Here is a 14,598-nt window from a genome sequence, read left to right as displayed (position 1 = left end):
TTTCACTTACTTTTAGCACCGTTTTATTATCAGAAGATGGGGTTCTTCCCGCCCATAGAGCAAATTTACATGGGTCACCTTCAATGTGCTCGGTCACCCCCAACTCTGACGTCTGCAGGGCAGCGAGGAAGGAAGAAGCAGGTGAAAGGAGGAGATGAAAACAACAACAGTGAGGTGACCTCAGGACTGAATTGATACACACTTGCTGCACTTGTGTCACCGCAAACACAGTTAAAAAAACAGTCACACACACACACGTGCGCATGCTCACCAGTAGTTTGTTCTTGTATTGGTACTTGGTTCTGCCTGCTGAGTCTTTGATCTCCTTGCTGAAGACCAGGGAGAACTCAAACAGGAAGAGGTGTCGGTCCCGTCCCTTTCTGATCAGAGAGCGTGGATCCCAAACCTGGAAACTGTCTTGCAGGATCAGCTCGCCCTGCACCTCCAGGTTCTCCTCAAACCCTGAGGAAGAGGAGGACAAAGAGATTTAATAATTATATTAACTAGGCTGCACTCAGACTCAACACACAATCATTAGGCCCATTCTGTGCAGTATGAATTCCAAATAAGTGATCTAAACAAAGGTCAAGCCGAAAACTATTTATTTTGTATTATTATAGTATATATTTTTATACATTTTAGCACACATTAGCATCTTACCCTCCAACATGGCGAGATGCATGGCATCATTGGCTCTCTTAGGAACACTGAGCATCACCTCCAAACCATCTTTAATCTCCCCTTTACCCTCCTCACAACAAGACAGTAACTCCTGCAGGAGAAGGAGGGAGGGGAGGACATTAAATGTGATGAGAGGACATAACAGAATGCAAAGGCAAAAAAGCAATTAAATTGAAAAATATATTTTTTGTATGGTATTTTAGCTTCACATTTGGCCTACATACTCCATCAGTCCTGGTTTCTTTCTGACTCCCATTGGCAATCCACTCACTCACTCACTCACTCACTCACTCACTCACTCACTCACTCACTCACTCACTCACTCACCACCATCTGATGGTGTATTAGCTTGGATCACTCAGGAAAAAGAGCTGCCTCTTCCCGTTTTTTGTTGTAAAACTTTATCAGATTTACCTTTAAATCCAAACTGTATCTTGTAATTATACTTATGTGTCCAAATAAATCTGTTGTTCTTGGTTTGTACATGTGGAAATTTGCCAAACCTTTTGTATGAAGATTTAAAGTCAAGTGTGTGTGCGTGTGTGTGTGTGTGTGTGTGTGTACCTTAAGCAGTAGTTGGTACTTTGTGATCCTCTGGACTGGTTTGATGAGGTAAGAGGAGATGGAATTTGCCAACCCGCGTCTCTGCTGGATGTCCTGTTCATGCAAACAGAGACAAAATTCCAGCAAATACAAAAATAAATAATACAAAATAAATATAATTGACTAAAATGTTAAATGTTCAACTCAGTATGCTGCTGCTGCCAGGAATTGAAACTTTTCCATGATCAAACAGCACCATCTGCTGACAAAACTGGTGAACTACACTACTATCACCACCACCACCTGCAGGAAGGAAATTAGAAACATGCAGCTGTACATTCTTTTTATTACTGTCTTGCAGAGTAAGAAAAGATTCACTAACGTCAAAGAAGGTGCCGGCATGTTCCAGTATGAGCTGACTGGAGTCTGGCTTGTTCTTACAGTAATCCACATATATATGGAACTTATCAGCCTGGAAAACAGAATAAAGAGAAGAGATGTGAGAGGAGAGAATAATTGTTTAAAATCTTATAAAACATTGTATATTTACAGGGGGGTGATTTCATTATGCTCTACACAGCCCCTGTCCCCTTTTCAGAAAGAGATCGAAGGTCAGAGGTCACAGATTTTTTATTCTGATCGTGTCAAAAGTAAAGGGCTGACTCTCACCCAGGTGACGAAGCAGTGACCCACATCCTCTGGCAGCTGCTCGTAGTTCACCAGCTCCTTCAGGAAAATACTGGAAACACACACACACACACACACAGATGCAGAGAGCATAAGATCACAATTTGCATTTAATAGTTTTTAACACTCTAAATGTATAAAAAGATCATATTGTATTGTATTATATTGTATTGTATTCTATCCTCTGGGTTTCTTCAAAGTTTGACTGGAAGAACAATAACATGAACATATCTGAAATCCCTAAAGAGTTTTTCTGTTCCTTAAAGATCTAAATGGAGTCAATGAGTACAAAAAAAAAAGTTTCCTTGAGGAATCAACTCAGAGGTTTCTGAGGGAACCACACTGAGATCAGAACCAAAGAAGCTCCTCAGGGAAACCTCTGATGCCTCTTCGGCTTCCTTATAGCTACAATATTAAGAAAAACCCAGGGAGTTTCCCTCAAGGGGGTTTCAAGTGGTGATAGTTCTTACAGTTAGTTAAGAGCATTTCCACTGCAGAAAAACTAAACTGGAAATTATATCATTGCTGCTGAACAAGGTGCACACAATGATCTTGACCAGGTTGTTTCTATTCTTTAACTTCAGAGCTTGAGAACAAAGTATGTATATGCTATCGGTTGCCTTTCTGCCATGTGCTTGTTGCTAATTCCTACGTCTGGGAAGACTGGCTGGTTTCTCCACCCACAGCACAGATAGTGGGCTTGGTGAGAAACCATCTACAAGTCTCTCACTTGCTGTGGAAGTCGTAGATCTCCTGCATGTTGCCAAAGATGATGTGCTCCTTGTTAGCGATGCCTGGAGGGATCTCTTCCACACCGCTGGTCATCTCCCACAGGTAGGTCTGACACACAGGCAGAGAGACCAACATGTAAGTTAAACTGGATGACATTTGATGTGTAAAAACAAAAAAAAAACCCACACCAGCAGAGGACTGTTTCCCACCTCTAGACACTCCTGGAGATCTCTGACATAGGTCTTCTCTGTCTGCAGTAGCTCTGCCATGATGAACCTGAGACAAGAAAAAAGTTAAGACTACTAGAGAAAGCCCACAAAGAGGGATCAGATGGCAAGAATTACATAATCGGTACTACTTTGTGTCTTCCATTACTGTATGAGCCTACTGATGTTCCTCCAAGACTTTTACTTGAAAAGATAAAACTCCTTCAGAAGGCTTCAGAGGTAAGCTGGAACACTGTGCTACTACCTCAATTACGTGTCTTTGATGCCTTTTTAGTCTAAACTTTGGTGATATCACAGGACACAGATGATCAACATGGTTGAGACAGACGGAGAAAACACAGTCTTGGCAGGGAATAGGAGTGAATTTTGTTCAATAGGTTCAACAGGTGAATTATTGCAGCTATATTGTGACTGAATTGTCATCTGATAGTCATTTTATATGCTTCATGTATTTCGGGTTTGAGTCATGATGTAGGATTTCTGGGTAAGTTAGTTCACAGCTGCCATGACAATAAACTAGATCTCATAAGTTCCAAGTAAGACAGTTGTCAAAGTTTAATGGATGGTATTTATTTTTATTTTTAAGAGGCAGCAAAATGTACAGACTTGTTGTCTCTCTTCTCTCTCGTCCAAGTGTCATTTCCTGTACTCACTCTTTCTTCCTGGCGGACTTCCTCTTCTCCTCGTTGACCTCGTGGTTGGGGTCGCGCAGTTTGACCTCAGGGTCGTCCGTCAGGCTGGCGGGGATGATGTCTAGCTCTAAGTCTTTATTGTCCTGCACAGAGGAAAATAAATAAAGAGTCTTTGTCAATAATCTGAAAGGAAAAAATATAGAAGAATATTTATCCATATTATGTTTGTAACCACGGTGATGTTCACCTCTGAGCTGACACCGAGGCTCCTCTCCAGGCTCTCCTGGTACTTGGCCATGCGTAGGGAGAAGTCACGGTAGCGGCGGTCCACAGTGCTCACCCAGCGCTTCAGCTCTGACACGTGGGCGTGACCTTTCTCCACCAGGTTGTCCGCCAACTGGATCAGCAGCTTCACCTTCTCCTTGGTTTGCTGGGGGACGTGCACACACACACACACACGTTATTTGAAATTTTAAAAAGGAAATTGTTTTCAAAGAGAATATAACATTCTAGGAGTGTTGCACATCAAATGCCAGCTATCTGCTCCAGCAGTCATGTCCCGTACCCGTCTATACAAACACTTACACCCAAGTCTTCCTGCCGAAATAATATGGTCAACCATTTAGAGTGTGAACCTGACTGTATCTGTCCTAAATCTTTTTAACATTTTCCCAAAGAAGGCAGAACTGAAAAAATATTAAGGAGATACAGCATACAAAACAAAATCCCCTAGTCTCCACCCCCACCCAATGTCCATTTATTATCAACCCCAGACATAGAAAAACACAAAATAAACACGAAGAACAAATAAACTGACTGTATCAAGCAATACAATAAAGAGCTGCAACCATATTTAGCTGTAGAATGAACAGGGCCTCTGCATTCCCTTGATTTGGCACCTAAAGTCTAGTGAAAACATATGATTCTTAATGTAAATGTAAGAATACAAAGTTCATGTTTTCCTCTGCTTTGTGAAAAAGTGTGCAGATTGAATTCTCATGTTATTCAAACAGTGCACATCTTAACAAGTATGAATTTAAGGGCACACTGTTCTTTTAGTGTTTACTGGCTTGATGCTCGCAGCAGCTCCTTTGAAGCTCAATAAAGCTGTCAGTAGCTAAGCTTCAAACACACACACACAGTGTACCTTGGCAGTAAGTCTGAAGTGATGGTAGTCATTGAGGAGCTGCTGTGTTTCCTCGCTGCTGTCGCCAGGTGACGTGTGTGTGGCCAGGTAAACCTCACCTGTCTCCTGGATCCAATCCAATGCCTGCACACACACATACACACACACAGACACAAAGACACACCATCACACAACAGATAAGGTTGATTCTCAGTCTCTGTATTATATTTGCTCTTATAAACTTTCTCCCTGATAACATAAACCAGATGTTCCTTTAGTGCTGCACATTTCCCCAAAGCCAAAATCCAGCCAGCAAAATTTGGTTTTGTTTCACTAATGCATGCACGCACGGACACACACACACACACACACACACAAACACTTGGATTCTGACCTGTTTGGCACTGCGTTCAAACACCAGGTACTGCTGACATTGGTCCAGCCTTCGTTTCTTTAACGTCCAGAAGTGAAGGACTCTGTTTTCTCTCTGCAGCAGCTCATTCAGAATGGCTGCACACAAAAACACACATTACATAAAATATACACTTCCTCCTAAGCTCAAAATGTGTTCCCAGCTCACGGATGAGGTTTTCAAACCGAACTTGAGAATACCTTGAGTAAGTTCATTATATCACAAGTCTGATTTAACACATCCCAGGAAAAAGTGAGGCGTACAATTTGGACTTTCATATAAAGCAGTTTTGTTTCCAAATTCGTTCAAAAATCTGGTTACTTTTTTTGGTTAAAATTCATTTCACATAATGTTTCAACATTTCATAATTGATTCATAAAAATCATAGCAATGTTTTCAGTCTGTCACAATAGGACATGAATTAAAATATGAAATAAAAATAGAAATATGTTGATGGATTGTAAACCTATTGATGTGACTGGTTTTCAGTTGCTACCACAGTAATAACAACGTCACCAGTACTGACCTTTGACTTGTTGTTCGGGTCCTCTGGTGTGACCGGCAGCTCCAGGCATGCTTACGTTGTTCCTGTGGATGTACTTCAGAAAGACCTCAGCATTCCTGCGGGCCAGAGTGCACGCCTGGAGCACAGGGACATAGTGGTTACACTGACGCTAACACACGTCAGATACACAGGCTGTTAAGGAGTTCCTTTACAAAATACTGTATTCTTATTCTTCAATTTGCTGTCAAAAATTGGAGCTAACCTGTTCGGTTTGGTTCAAACAAACTCTGGTGTGCTTGTTTTGGTTGTTGTGAAAGCTGTCTTTAAAATGGTGTAGCCCAACAACAAACCAGTTCAGAGGGTGGGTTTTGGTCCAGACCAACAACTACAGGTTTGAAAGTAACCGTGGTGATCAAATAACCTGTCCTATCAATTTTTTTTGTTACTTCAGTCAGTATGGATCTACCAACTGAAGGTCATTTGCAGATTTTATGCAAAGCTAATGAAACTCCAAAGTATAAACAGAGAGACTGAGACTTTATCAGCTTAAAAGTAATTAACTTAATAAATTTTGGTCATGATGGATGTAATAGTTATCTCTCATCTCTTCTGATATTCCATTTCACCATCTCATCTCCTGGCATCTTATCTCTTTTAAGATGGTGTAAGAGCCTTTATTAACTTAACGATATTTGGAAATGGAATCTAAATGTATAGGTGCCGTAGAAATACTTATTTTGTATTTTGTTCTGCTTGATTCTGCTCTAGTGTCCTCTATTCAAGGTTAAAAATTCTTTGTTGTGTTTGATGTTTCTGTTGTTTTCTTCTGATTTTGTACGAGCCTTTTTCCTGATGTCAGATAAGGAGAGTTGATTCACCTTGAGGAAGGCTTCTTTCTGCTCCAGGTGTTTACTGATCAGAGGTAGAAGGTGTTCGCTGTCGGCCGACGTTCCCAGTTTATCGTGACTGCCGCACCAGTCCTCATCTCGACGGTACTCCTGCTCCAGGCTCTCTAACACGCTGCACACCTGGATACACACGGAGTTGGTGATGCTATGACAGCACTACTGCTCCACACTTAGATATAAGAAATCATAAATATGTGTGTGTGAGATGTACCTGTTCAGAAGTCTTGTAGAAAGCCACGGAGGCATTGACCAGCTTCAGACGGTCCTCCATCTTCAGCATCAGCTGCTGCCAGTGAACGGCCACTTTCTCTGCACAGCTCCGAATCGCCTCTGGATCGTAGTGACCCGCCTGTAGCATCATCTGGAACAAACAAAGGGGAGAGCAAAAGGATAAGACAGAGACAGAGGGTAAAATATGATCATAATGAAAAACTTTCAACATCACCGTGGATGTAGAAATACAGTATAAAGGATAAGACAAAATATAGCAGGGGTTAGCCTTACTTGTTTAAAGTCAGTCTTACAGGTTTACTGCAGTAAATAATAATAAGTAACTGTTGTAAACAGCAAATATTTACCTCTGCTTTTTGCTGGACCTGCAGAGCACTCTGGTGAGTCTTCTGGAGGGAGTTAGCATGGAAGAGAGACTAAAGGAGGAAGAGTAGAGGAGAGATAGTTATAGTCAATTAAAATCACTGACTCATTAGTCCAGTGGGAACTATGGAAAAAAAAAGAAAAAAAAAAAGATTTGCTCTAGATCAAAACCTTGTATTAAAGCTAACAGTCAGCATTTTCTGCACAAGAATGTATGGTCTCAATACCTAATTTCACTACTTATGTGTTCTTTGTTGGGGATTTTGAGAATTGAAGTTGCACTAACAGACGTTTGGTGGAGTATCACTTAAAGACTATATTCAAGGCCAAAACACACTGAAAGCGACAGTTGATGCGCCTCATTTGACGCCCATCAATTGATGCTCCTATGCTGCACTGGAGGCATCAGTTTTGAAACGCCAACACCACAGAAGCAACACACTGTATTTACTGCTGCATTAGTTGGATGTAATGAATGAATAAAAAGGAGAGATGCAGAGGAGGAAACCGAAACTACGAACATCTGTTTCCACAAAAAAATCATCTGTTGAGTGTCTGATGGTTATTTATCTCTAATTTAGAATGTAACCGCCATGAAACAACCAGAAAATAACGTTTTATTTCTCTCGCCGCTCACTCTCCTCGCTCGACTGCCACGCTGTCTCTCTGTCTCTCTCGCTTGCTCGCGCTCTCAGCTCGCTCACGCTCTTTCTCTCTTTTTCGGCTGCAGAAACAGCTTTGGGTCTTCATCTGACGCTCCAAAGTCGAAACAAGTTCAGAACAGAGGCGTCGATGCAGTTTGATGCACATCAGATGCTTTCAGTGCGTTTGGGCCTTAAGGCTTACAGAACTGCAACTGTCTAAGCCAATCACAGCCAGTCTGCTGCAAAAATAACAGATAGAGCTAAATCTTATTTTAAAAGTTACACTACAGTCAGCGTCCATGTTTTTCTACAGTCAACAATCTTCACTCTATTGAGGACTTTATGTCTCGTAATGCACTAACAGACAATGTTAGAATTTCATTATTCAGACACTGTGACTTTGATTTTTCATCTATTTTATAGATTTAAAAAAGCAGTATTCAACTTTTGAAACAATGCCAGTAAACAAGCACTGCTATTTCTATGTATTTCTGTTAACTTGCAAAGCAAATCCATTGTCTGACTCTATTTTTTTATTTCTTTATCAATATAAATGATGTTTTATTACTGGTAATGACGCAGATAATACATTAGTTTTGTTTGTGTACATGTGTGTTTAAGCTATTGCAGTAGTTAATGCTGTATTAGGCCAGTCTGATGGAGGATGTAGACACACACACACACACACACACACACACACACATACGCACACACACATACACCAATCAGAGCTCCAGAGGAGCTGAAACGAGGCCAGAACACGCATGTTGGGTCTGGGCCAAAACGATGTGTTTGTGCGCGTGTCTGCCTGCGTAGTACAGTGCTGACCAAGGGGCTTTCACCCCTGTGAGTGCTCACACGCTTCTGGAGTCAGCTATTTAAAGCTCCACACAAAGCAACACATATTACACGCAATCACTGTGTCTCTGTGTGTGTGTGTGTGTGTGTGTGTGTGTGTGTGTGTGTGTGTGTGTGTGTGTGTGTGTGCGTGTTAGCATCTGTTACTCTTCAAAATCAATGAATGAAATAATTATTGAGGCAAGCCTGGTTCACACACAGATGATAAAGTGTATGTGTGGGTGTATCAGAGTGCGCACCCATCCGCTACTATTCAAACCAATGCATACTGAAATAATTATTAAGTACAGTTAGCCTGGTTTGAGCAGCAATAATTAGGATGTGTGTGTGTGTGTGTGTGTGTGTGCGTGTGTGCGTGTGTACCTCTATAGCCATCTGGAACTGTTCATGTTCCCTTTGCAGCTGCTCAGCCTCAGACAGAGAGCTGGCATTCACCATGCTGGCGTTCAACATGGACTCACCGTTACGAATCCAACCCAACACCTAGAGAGAGAAAGAGAAAGAGAGAAATTTACAAAGCATGACAAAATAATTCACTACAAATGTTAAAATTAGGAGATATTTACGCGTATGCTGTCAGAGGGAAATATCAAACACATTTTCTCATTTAAAAAAAACATGAAAATAGGCACATGAGTGAGGAAAACATGGCTACACTTGTGTGAAGAACAGGAACAATAGACTGTTGTCTCCAACAGGTGTGCAAATCTTAATAGCACACATGTAGGTAACGATATAGAGGAAACTTTTATATAAAGGATTGCAGCTATTCTATGCTAGAATAGCATCCGTCTCCATCATCAAAGAAACTATATCAATCAATACTACCTATATTGTAGCTTTTTTATGCGATGGGGTGGGCTAGGAGAATAATAATATTATATGTGCATATGTGGACATTTGGGTATAATCAATATCAAAATAAGTTAAAATAACAAGGTTTTCTGATGATACAGTACTTTACTGAAAGATCGAGAACGATGATTTAACTAATGTGCAGCATCTAGTCTGCCAGAGATAAAGAAGAGCTGCACTGATTTAAAAAGAATAAAACATATGAGTTCAAGTTTGTGTGTCAACGAGTCGTAGGTAATCCATGGTCACTGTTTTACATTCAGCATATTGTTCCACACTTGGCCTATATTATGCCAACAATTACTAAAAGTAATCTGAGCACTTCACTGAACTGGCTTTAAGTATTTGTTTGCAGTATATCTATGAGCGGACGAGTGCCATAGGACAAACCAGGAGCGAGAGAGAAAAAAGAGTAAGGGTGGGAAAGCAGCGGCGTGTGTGTGTGTGTGTTATTAGCACTTCTCCATGAACCTCATCAATAATTCAGTTGCATCCATCTGCAGCATGTGTGCTTCCTGTCTGAACACACAGCATTTTCATATTCACATCTGCAGTAGCTTTCTCTTAAAAAACAAGACAAACACAAAACATCTTTACTTTATCCGGGAGGAAGAGCCTGGTGTTGTTTTTGTCATTTCTCCAGTGTGGAGGAGTCTGTCCGAAACGAGATTTTCAGTTTATTTACTTTGTTTCTAATAATAAAGCCAGCCCACCGAGCTCCATTAAAGCTTCATATCATTTCCTTTTCAGGATTTAGTCTTGTCCTTCTTGTATGAACTTACCTCTCATAACAACAGCAGAAGTCTGTGACTTTTCCATTAAACAACAAAGTTTATAAAAAGGTGCAGAAACATACATTCATTTATTTACTGAAGCCAGCTGAACCGCTTCCTGCTCACTGCATATTATAATGTTTAAAAAAAGTCACCTAATTCAGTTGTTTCTATGAGAATGACAGTACAAACAAATGATTATAGGATGGTTCTAACAATGTTTCCCGCATTGTTTTATATCTACAGTATACCTACAGTGTGTTTAATGACTATTCATAACTATTACAAAGCCAAATGAGAGGAAAGAAATGATGATTCAGAAGCAAAATCAACTATCGACACTGAGTTATGACATTATTTAGAGAATACATTTTGTTTCTTTAGCGTGTGGTGCTGTTTTTTTGTGTGTGTGTGTACCTGTTTAACCTCAGCCTGTAGGTGGCGTAGCTGCAGGCTCTGTTCCAGCCGAGTATGTGTGTGTTGTGCATTGTGCTCCACCTCCTGCTGCTTCTCATGGAGGAACTCCAGCAGCTCCTGAACCTGAGAGGCCAAGTCCATGTCCTTCTCCCCCGTCAGCTCGATCCCTGACACGCACACACGCACACACACACACACACACACACACACACACACACACACACACACACACACACACACACACACACACACATACACAGCTGTGACTGTCATATTCTACGTGTCTTAAAAGCATTTTGAGGACAGCACAGAATAACAGCCTGGGTCCTTACTGTCACCAAAGCAGTCTTTCAGAAAGTCCATTTTAAATTATGTTATACACTGAATTAACGCCTTTTTACTCTCTAGTTTCATTCAATATTCATTTTATAGTTTAAGTTATATTATTACAGATTGTCGCTTTGGCATTGCCGCTGCAGTCTGTAGAATCAGTTAACTATTAATACGCTTCTTCACCAGTGACTGGCGCCGTGAGAGAGAGTGTGTTTTTGTGTGTGTGTGTGGATGAGAGAGATTTGTCACTCTGGGGGGGCAGCGTGTCTGAGGCGGTGACCTCCACCAACATATACACAAACAGACAGTAAGAGGATTGTGCTGTGACGATTTTTTAACCTAATTCTCTCTCTGTTCCACACAACAAGCTTTTCTTTGGTATCACAGTTCATGCCAAAGCATCATTGCTCCTTCTCTCCCTCACTGGAGAGTGGACAGCTGAAAATCCAGATCCAAAACACAGTTGATTAACTGTCACCATACAGCTCAGACAATTTTTTTTTAGCGGAGGTACCAAACAGCCGCCACTGAACTCTCCTGCTGCGGCTGCATGGCTGTGTATTTTCTTCTGTTCAGCAAAACTTACAATGGATCACTCAGGAAGCTTTTTAGAAGCATTATGATGGAAGGTGTGAACTCCAGTACAAGACACTACGGTGTGTTGGGAAATACTTGCTTTTGTATTTATTTAAATCTCTCCGTCCTCCTGTCTTGTCTTGTCTCCTTTTCTCTCTGTACCTTTTCACTCCTTGTCACCTTTGTGTGTGTTAGTTACCTGAAGCCTGAACCTCCATGATGTATTGGTGCAGATCTTGACCCTGTTGCATCACTTCATAGGTCATATTGTTCATGGCTGCCTTTCTCTCTGCGTGCCTTTTCAGCCTCTGCTCCGCCAGGCCAATGTCCTCTGCACTGCCAGAGGAGGAGCTGCCTCCCCCGCTGCCGCTGCTGCTGCTACCGCCTGAGCGGCTGGCATCGTTCAGCTGACGAGATAGATCCTCGTTCCAGGCATCTAACTCCGCCGTCACCTGCAGGAAGAGAAGCGGCAGCAGGAACTGATCAGATGTTGTCACACAAAGACACAATTATCAACAGAACACATCATTCGATCTTACAAACGAGGTGAACCATTTCTGGATTATATTGCAACGTCAAAGGTCCCAACGCTGAGCTGATTGAGAATGTTGAATCAGCAATGGAGGCAAGGGAGAGCTCTCTGACCAGCTGTTCAGACCAAGCAAATGTGATTTCACACATTTTGTGCAGTTTCTCTTTACTTTTTACCACTAACCTTTCTCTTCTTAATCCACAAGCAAAACACAACATGCTGAAAATTGCAGGGATGCAAAAAGTTTCAACAGTCTCTTAATATTTCCTGATTTTGTTTAGTCTTTCTGTGTGAAGGTATGTGCATGTTGGCCAGCAGCTGTAGTCTTTGGTGTGTTCAAATGCTACGTTTAACATAAGATGTGAAGCACTGTGAGGAAATGCAAAGTTTGATCAGTCAGCCATTGTGGACAGTACTTCTTTGAAGTTAGCTTGGTGTGTCCAGGCCTTTAGACAGAGAACAGCAGGGGATCCGCAGCAGAGCCCTGGGTGACGCCACAGCTGCTCCCAGTGAGCGGCACTCTTCAACAGCAACTAAGTGTATCTGACACAATTGATCCAAGTACCTCACTGAGTATGTCCACTTTGACTTTCACTCTTACCTCTATAGTATACTGCTCAAAGATGCGTAGCTGGAGAAAGATGTCCAGCTTGATTTTGCGCTCATGAAACAGTTCCTCCATCTGGCCCTGAGCCTCATCCAGCTGCTGCAGCACCCCTTGGATGTGTGCGATGGAACTGCAGTGTGGCGTTTTATTGGTTGACATGGCTGCATCTCTGCAAACACAAAGACAGAGGGAGACATTACATCAAACTGGCCTTATCAAAAAACTACCTAAATTATAACAGACCCCCCCCCCCTTTTGCAACATTTGCTTTTGGCGACATTTTGGGGAAAACTCAAAATAAAAGATGGTAGGCAGATATACTGCACATTTTTGACATCTTTTAAATGTATTTGTTATATTTGAATAAAATTAAATGCAGTGAATCAGTACAAATAAAATAAATATATGATATAAATTACTTTATATTATTTTACTTTATTTAAATAAAATACAACAAACTATAGCATTTTAATTCTATTTTACCATCTGAAAGAAAATGGGGATCAGCAAGTAGATTAGTGTATTAACCAACCAGCGTTCACACAGCTGGTAAAGTTACATCCACGTACTTTCCTTAAAAACCACCACTATTTTATTTTCCTTTACACAAATGAAAGAAACAGAAGGAGAAATAGAGAGAAAGAGGGAGAGAGATGAGAAAGAGAAAATCATACATTTGGGCCAACATGGTAAGTGCTAATCATAATCTTACCTGAGTGACTGTGACTTTTTAATGCCATTTTAAGTATGAATATTATTAGCTAAGCTGCTGCATGAATCCTTCTCTTTCTTTAATAACATTATACATTTTAATATCATTACCTGAGCTGCTGTATTAATTCCTCTCCTTCTTTAATCACATTGAGCGTTGCCTCCAGTGTGGCTGTCTGTTGCTGTTGAAACTGCTGGATAAGAGTCTGAACTGAATCCACAGAGTCGCAGCACACATCGTCCAGCAGCTGCTTCTGCAGCTCCTCCATCCACGACCACAGCTGAACACAAAGGTAGACAGACAGACAGACAAAGAGCCAGGCAGGTTAGTAAATATGTGATCCAGCCATTAGCAATGAATTCTCCTTCCACTGAACCATCTTAACACTGCAGTATCCTGCAGGGGATACTGAAAATAACTCTTATAACTACATGACAGACCACAGTGCCACTAGATGTGGCAGGGGAAACAGTTTGTTCTGCTGGGGCTCAAACTTGCAACTTCACACTTATCAAATCTAAGAGTATCTGTGGTTAATAATAAAATTAAGTATTAATCATAGTAAAACCTGCTGGCAGCAGCAGAATATCTGTTCCTTTTTTTTCAGTCTGGTGTGTGCGTTTCTGTGTCCTACCTCCTTGGTGTGTGTGTGGAAGGACACAGACATGTCGAGCAGCAGCTTCCTGTGTTCAACACGGCGGACAAAGTCCTGGATTCGGACCTCCAGGTGTCTGGCTGCCTTGTAGATTTCCTCGGGGTCACACTCTCCAGTCTGAGCCAGCTGCTCAGCCGCTTCTAGCAGCTTGTCTGCGTTAGTGTATGTATTCTGAAAGAGAAGGGAGGGACCTTCATCAACACCGCCATCGTCTGCGTTAGCTTTGTCGTATACTTTTCATAATATATACTGTATATTATATCAGAAACACCATTTTGCATCATGCTGTTCTTCACTGCCGTCTGCTCTGTTTATATTTTCTTACATAGACTTTTCATCATGTGATATCACTTTGATCATTACTATCATTGTTATGATTGCCATCATTATTGCCATCATATCAGTTACCATTTGCATTATCTTTAAAAACCATAGAGAAAACATGTCATCACTACCGCTGTCGTTACCCTCACACCCTTCTTTGTCACTGTCACATTTTTCATTATAATCAAATATTTATCATCATCACCATCATCACCATTGTCTGTCATCTCGATGTTTTTTCATAATTTATCATAAATGCCTTTTT

The 14,598-nt window shown here is 41.2% G+C and overlaps 1 protein-coding gene across 1 annotated transcript in view; it reads right to left on the bottom strand.

Annotated features, from left to right (window-relative positions):
- The window catches only part of kalrna (kalirin RhoGEF kinase a), a 153,237-nt gene that overhangs the window by 69,282 nt on the left and 69,357 nt on the right, over positions 1-14,598 (bottom strand). The window contains exons 15-36 of the mRNA XM_044365187.1: positions 13,989-14,180; positions 13,465-13,634; positions 12,637-12,811; positions 11,703-11,955; positions 10,595-10,761; positions 8,913-9,032; positions 7,032-7,100; positions 6,665-6,814; positions 6,424-6,573; positions 5,567-5,681; positions 5,023-5,138; positions 4,650-4,772; positions 3,750-3,932; positions 3,524-3,645; positions 2,853-2,919; positions 2,642-2,751; positions 1,894-1,963; positions 1,607-1,696; positions 1,246-1,338; positions 661-772; positions 272-462; positions 11-112 (exon numbers count right to left, since the gene is read on the bottom strand). Of these exons, the coding sequence (XP_044221122.1) occupies positions 11-112; positions 272-462; positions 661-772; positions 1,246-1,338; positions 1,607-1,696; positions 1,894-1,963; positions 2,642-2,751; positions 2,853-2,919; positions 3,524-3,645; positions 3,750-3,932; positions 4,650-4,772; positions 5,023-5,138; positions 5,567-5,681; positions 6,424-6,573; positions 6,665-6,814; positions 7,032-7,100; positions 8,913-9,032; positions 10,595-10,761; positions 11,703-11,955; positions 12,637-12,811; positions 13,465-13,634; positions 13,989-14,180 (2,940 nt within the window). The remainder of the gene's footprint in view (positions 1-10; positions 113-271; positions 463-660; positions 773-1,245; positions 1,339-1,606; positions 1,697-1,893; positions 1,964-2,641; positions 2,752-2,852; positions 2,920-3,523; positions 3,646-3,749; positions 3,933-4,649; positions 4,773-5,022; positions 5,139-5,566; positions 5,682-6,423; positions 6,574-6,664; positions 6,815-7,031; positions 7,101-8,912; positions 9,033-10,594; positions 10,762-11,702; positions 11,956-12,636; positions 12,812-13,464; positions 13,635-13,988; positions 14,181-14,598) is intronic.

Source organism: Thunnus albacares, chromosome 11 (assembly GCF_914725855.1).
Source record: "Thunnus albacares chromosome 11, fThuAlb1.1, whole genome shotgun sequence".
Taxonomy (NCBI): domain Eukaryota; kingdom Metazoa; phylum Chordata; class Actinopteri; order Scombriformes; family Scombridae; genus Thunnus; species Thunnus albacares.
This window is presented reverse-complemented; position numbering and strand designations above follow the sequence as displayed.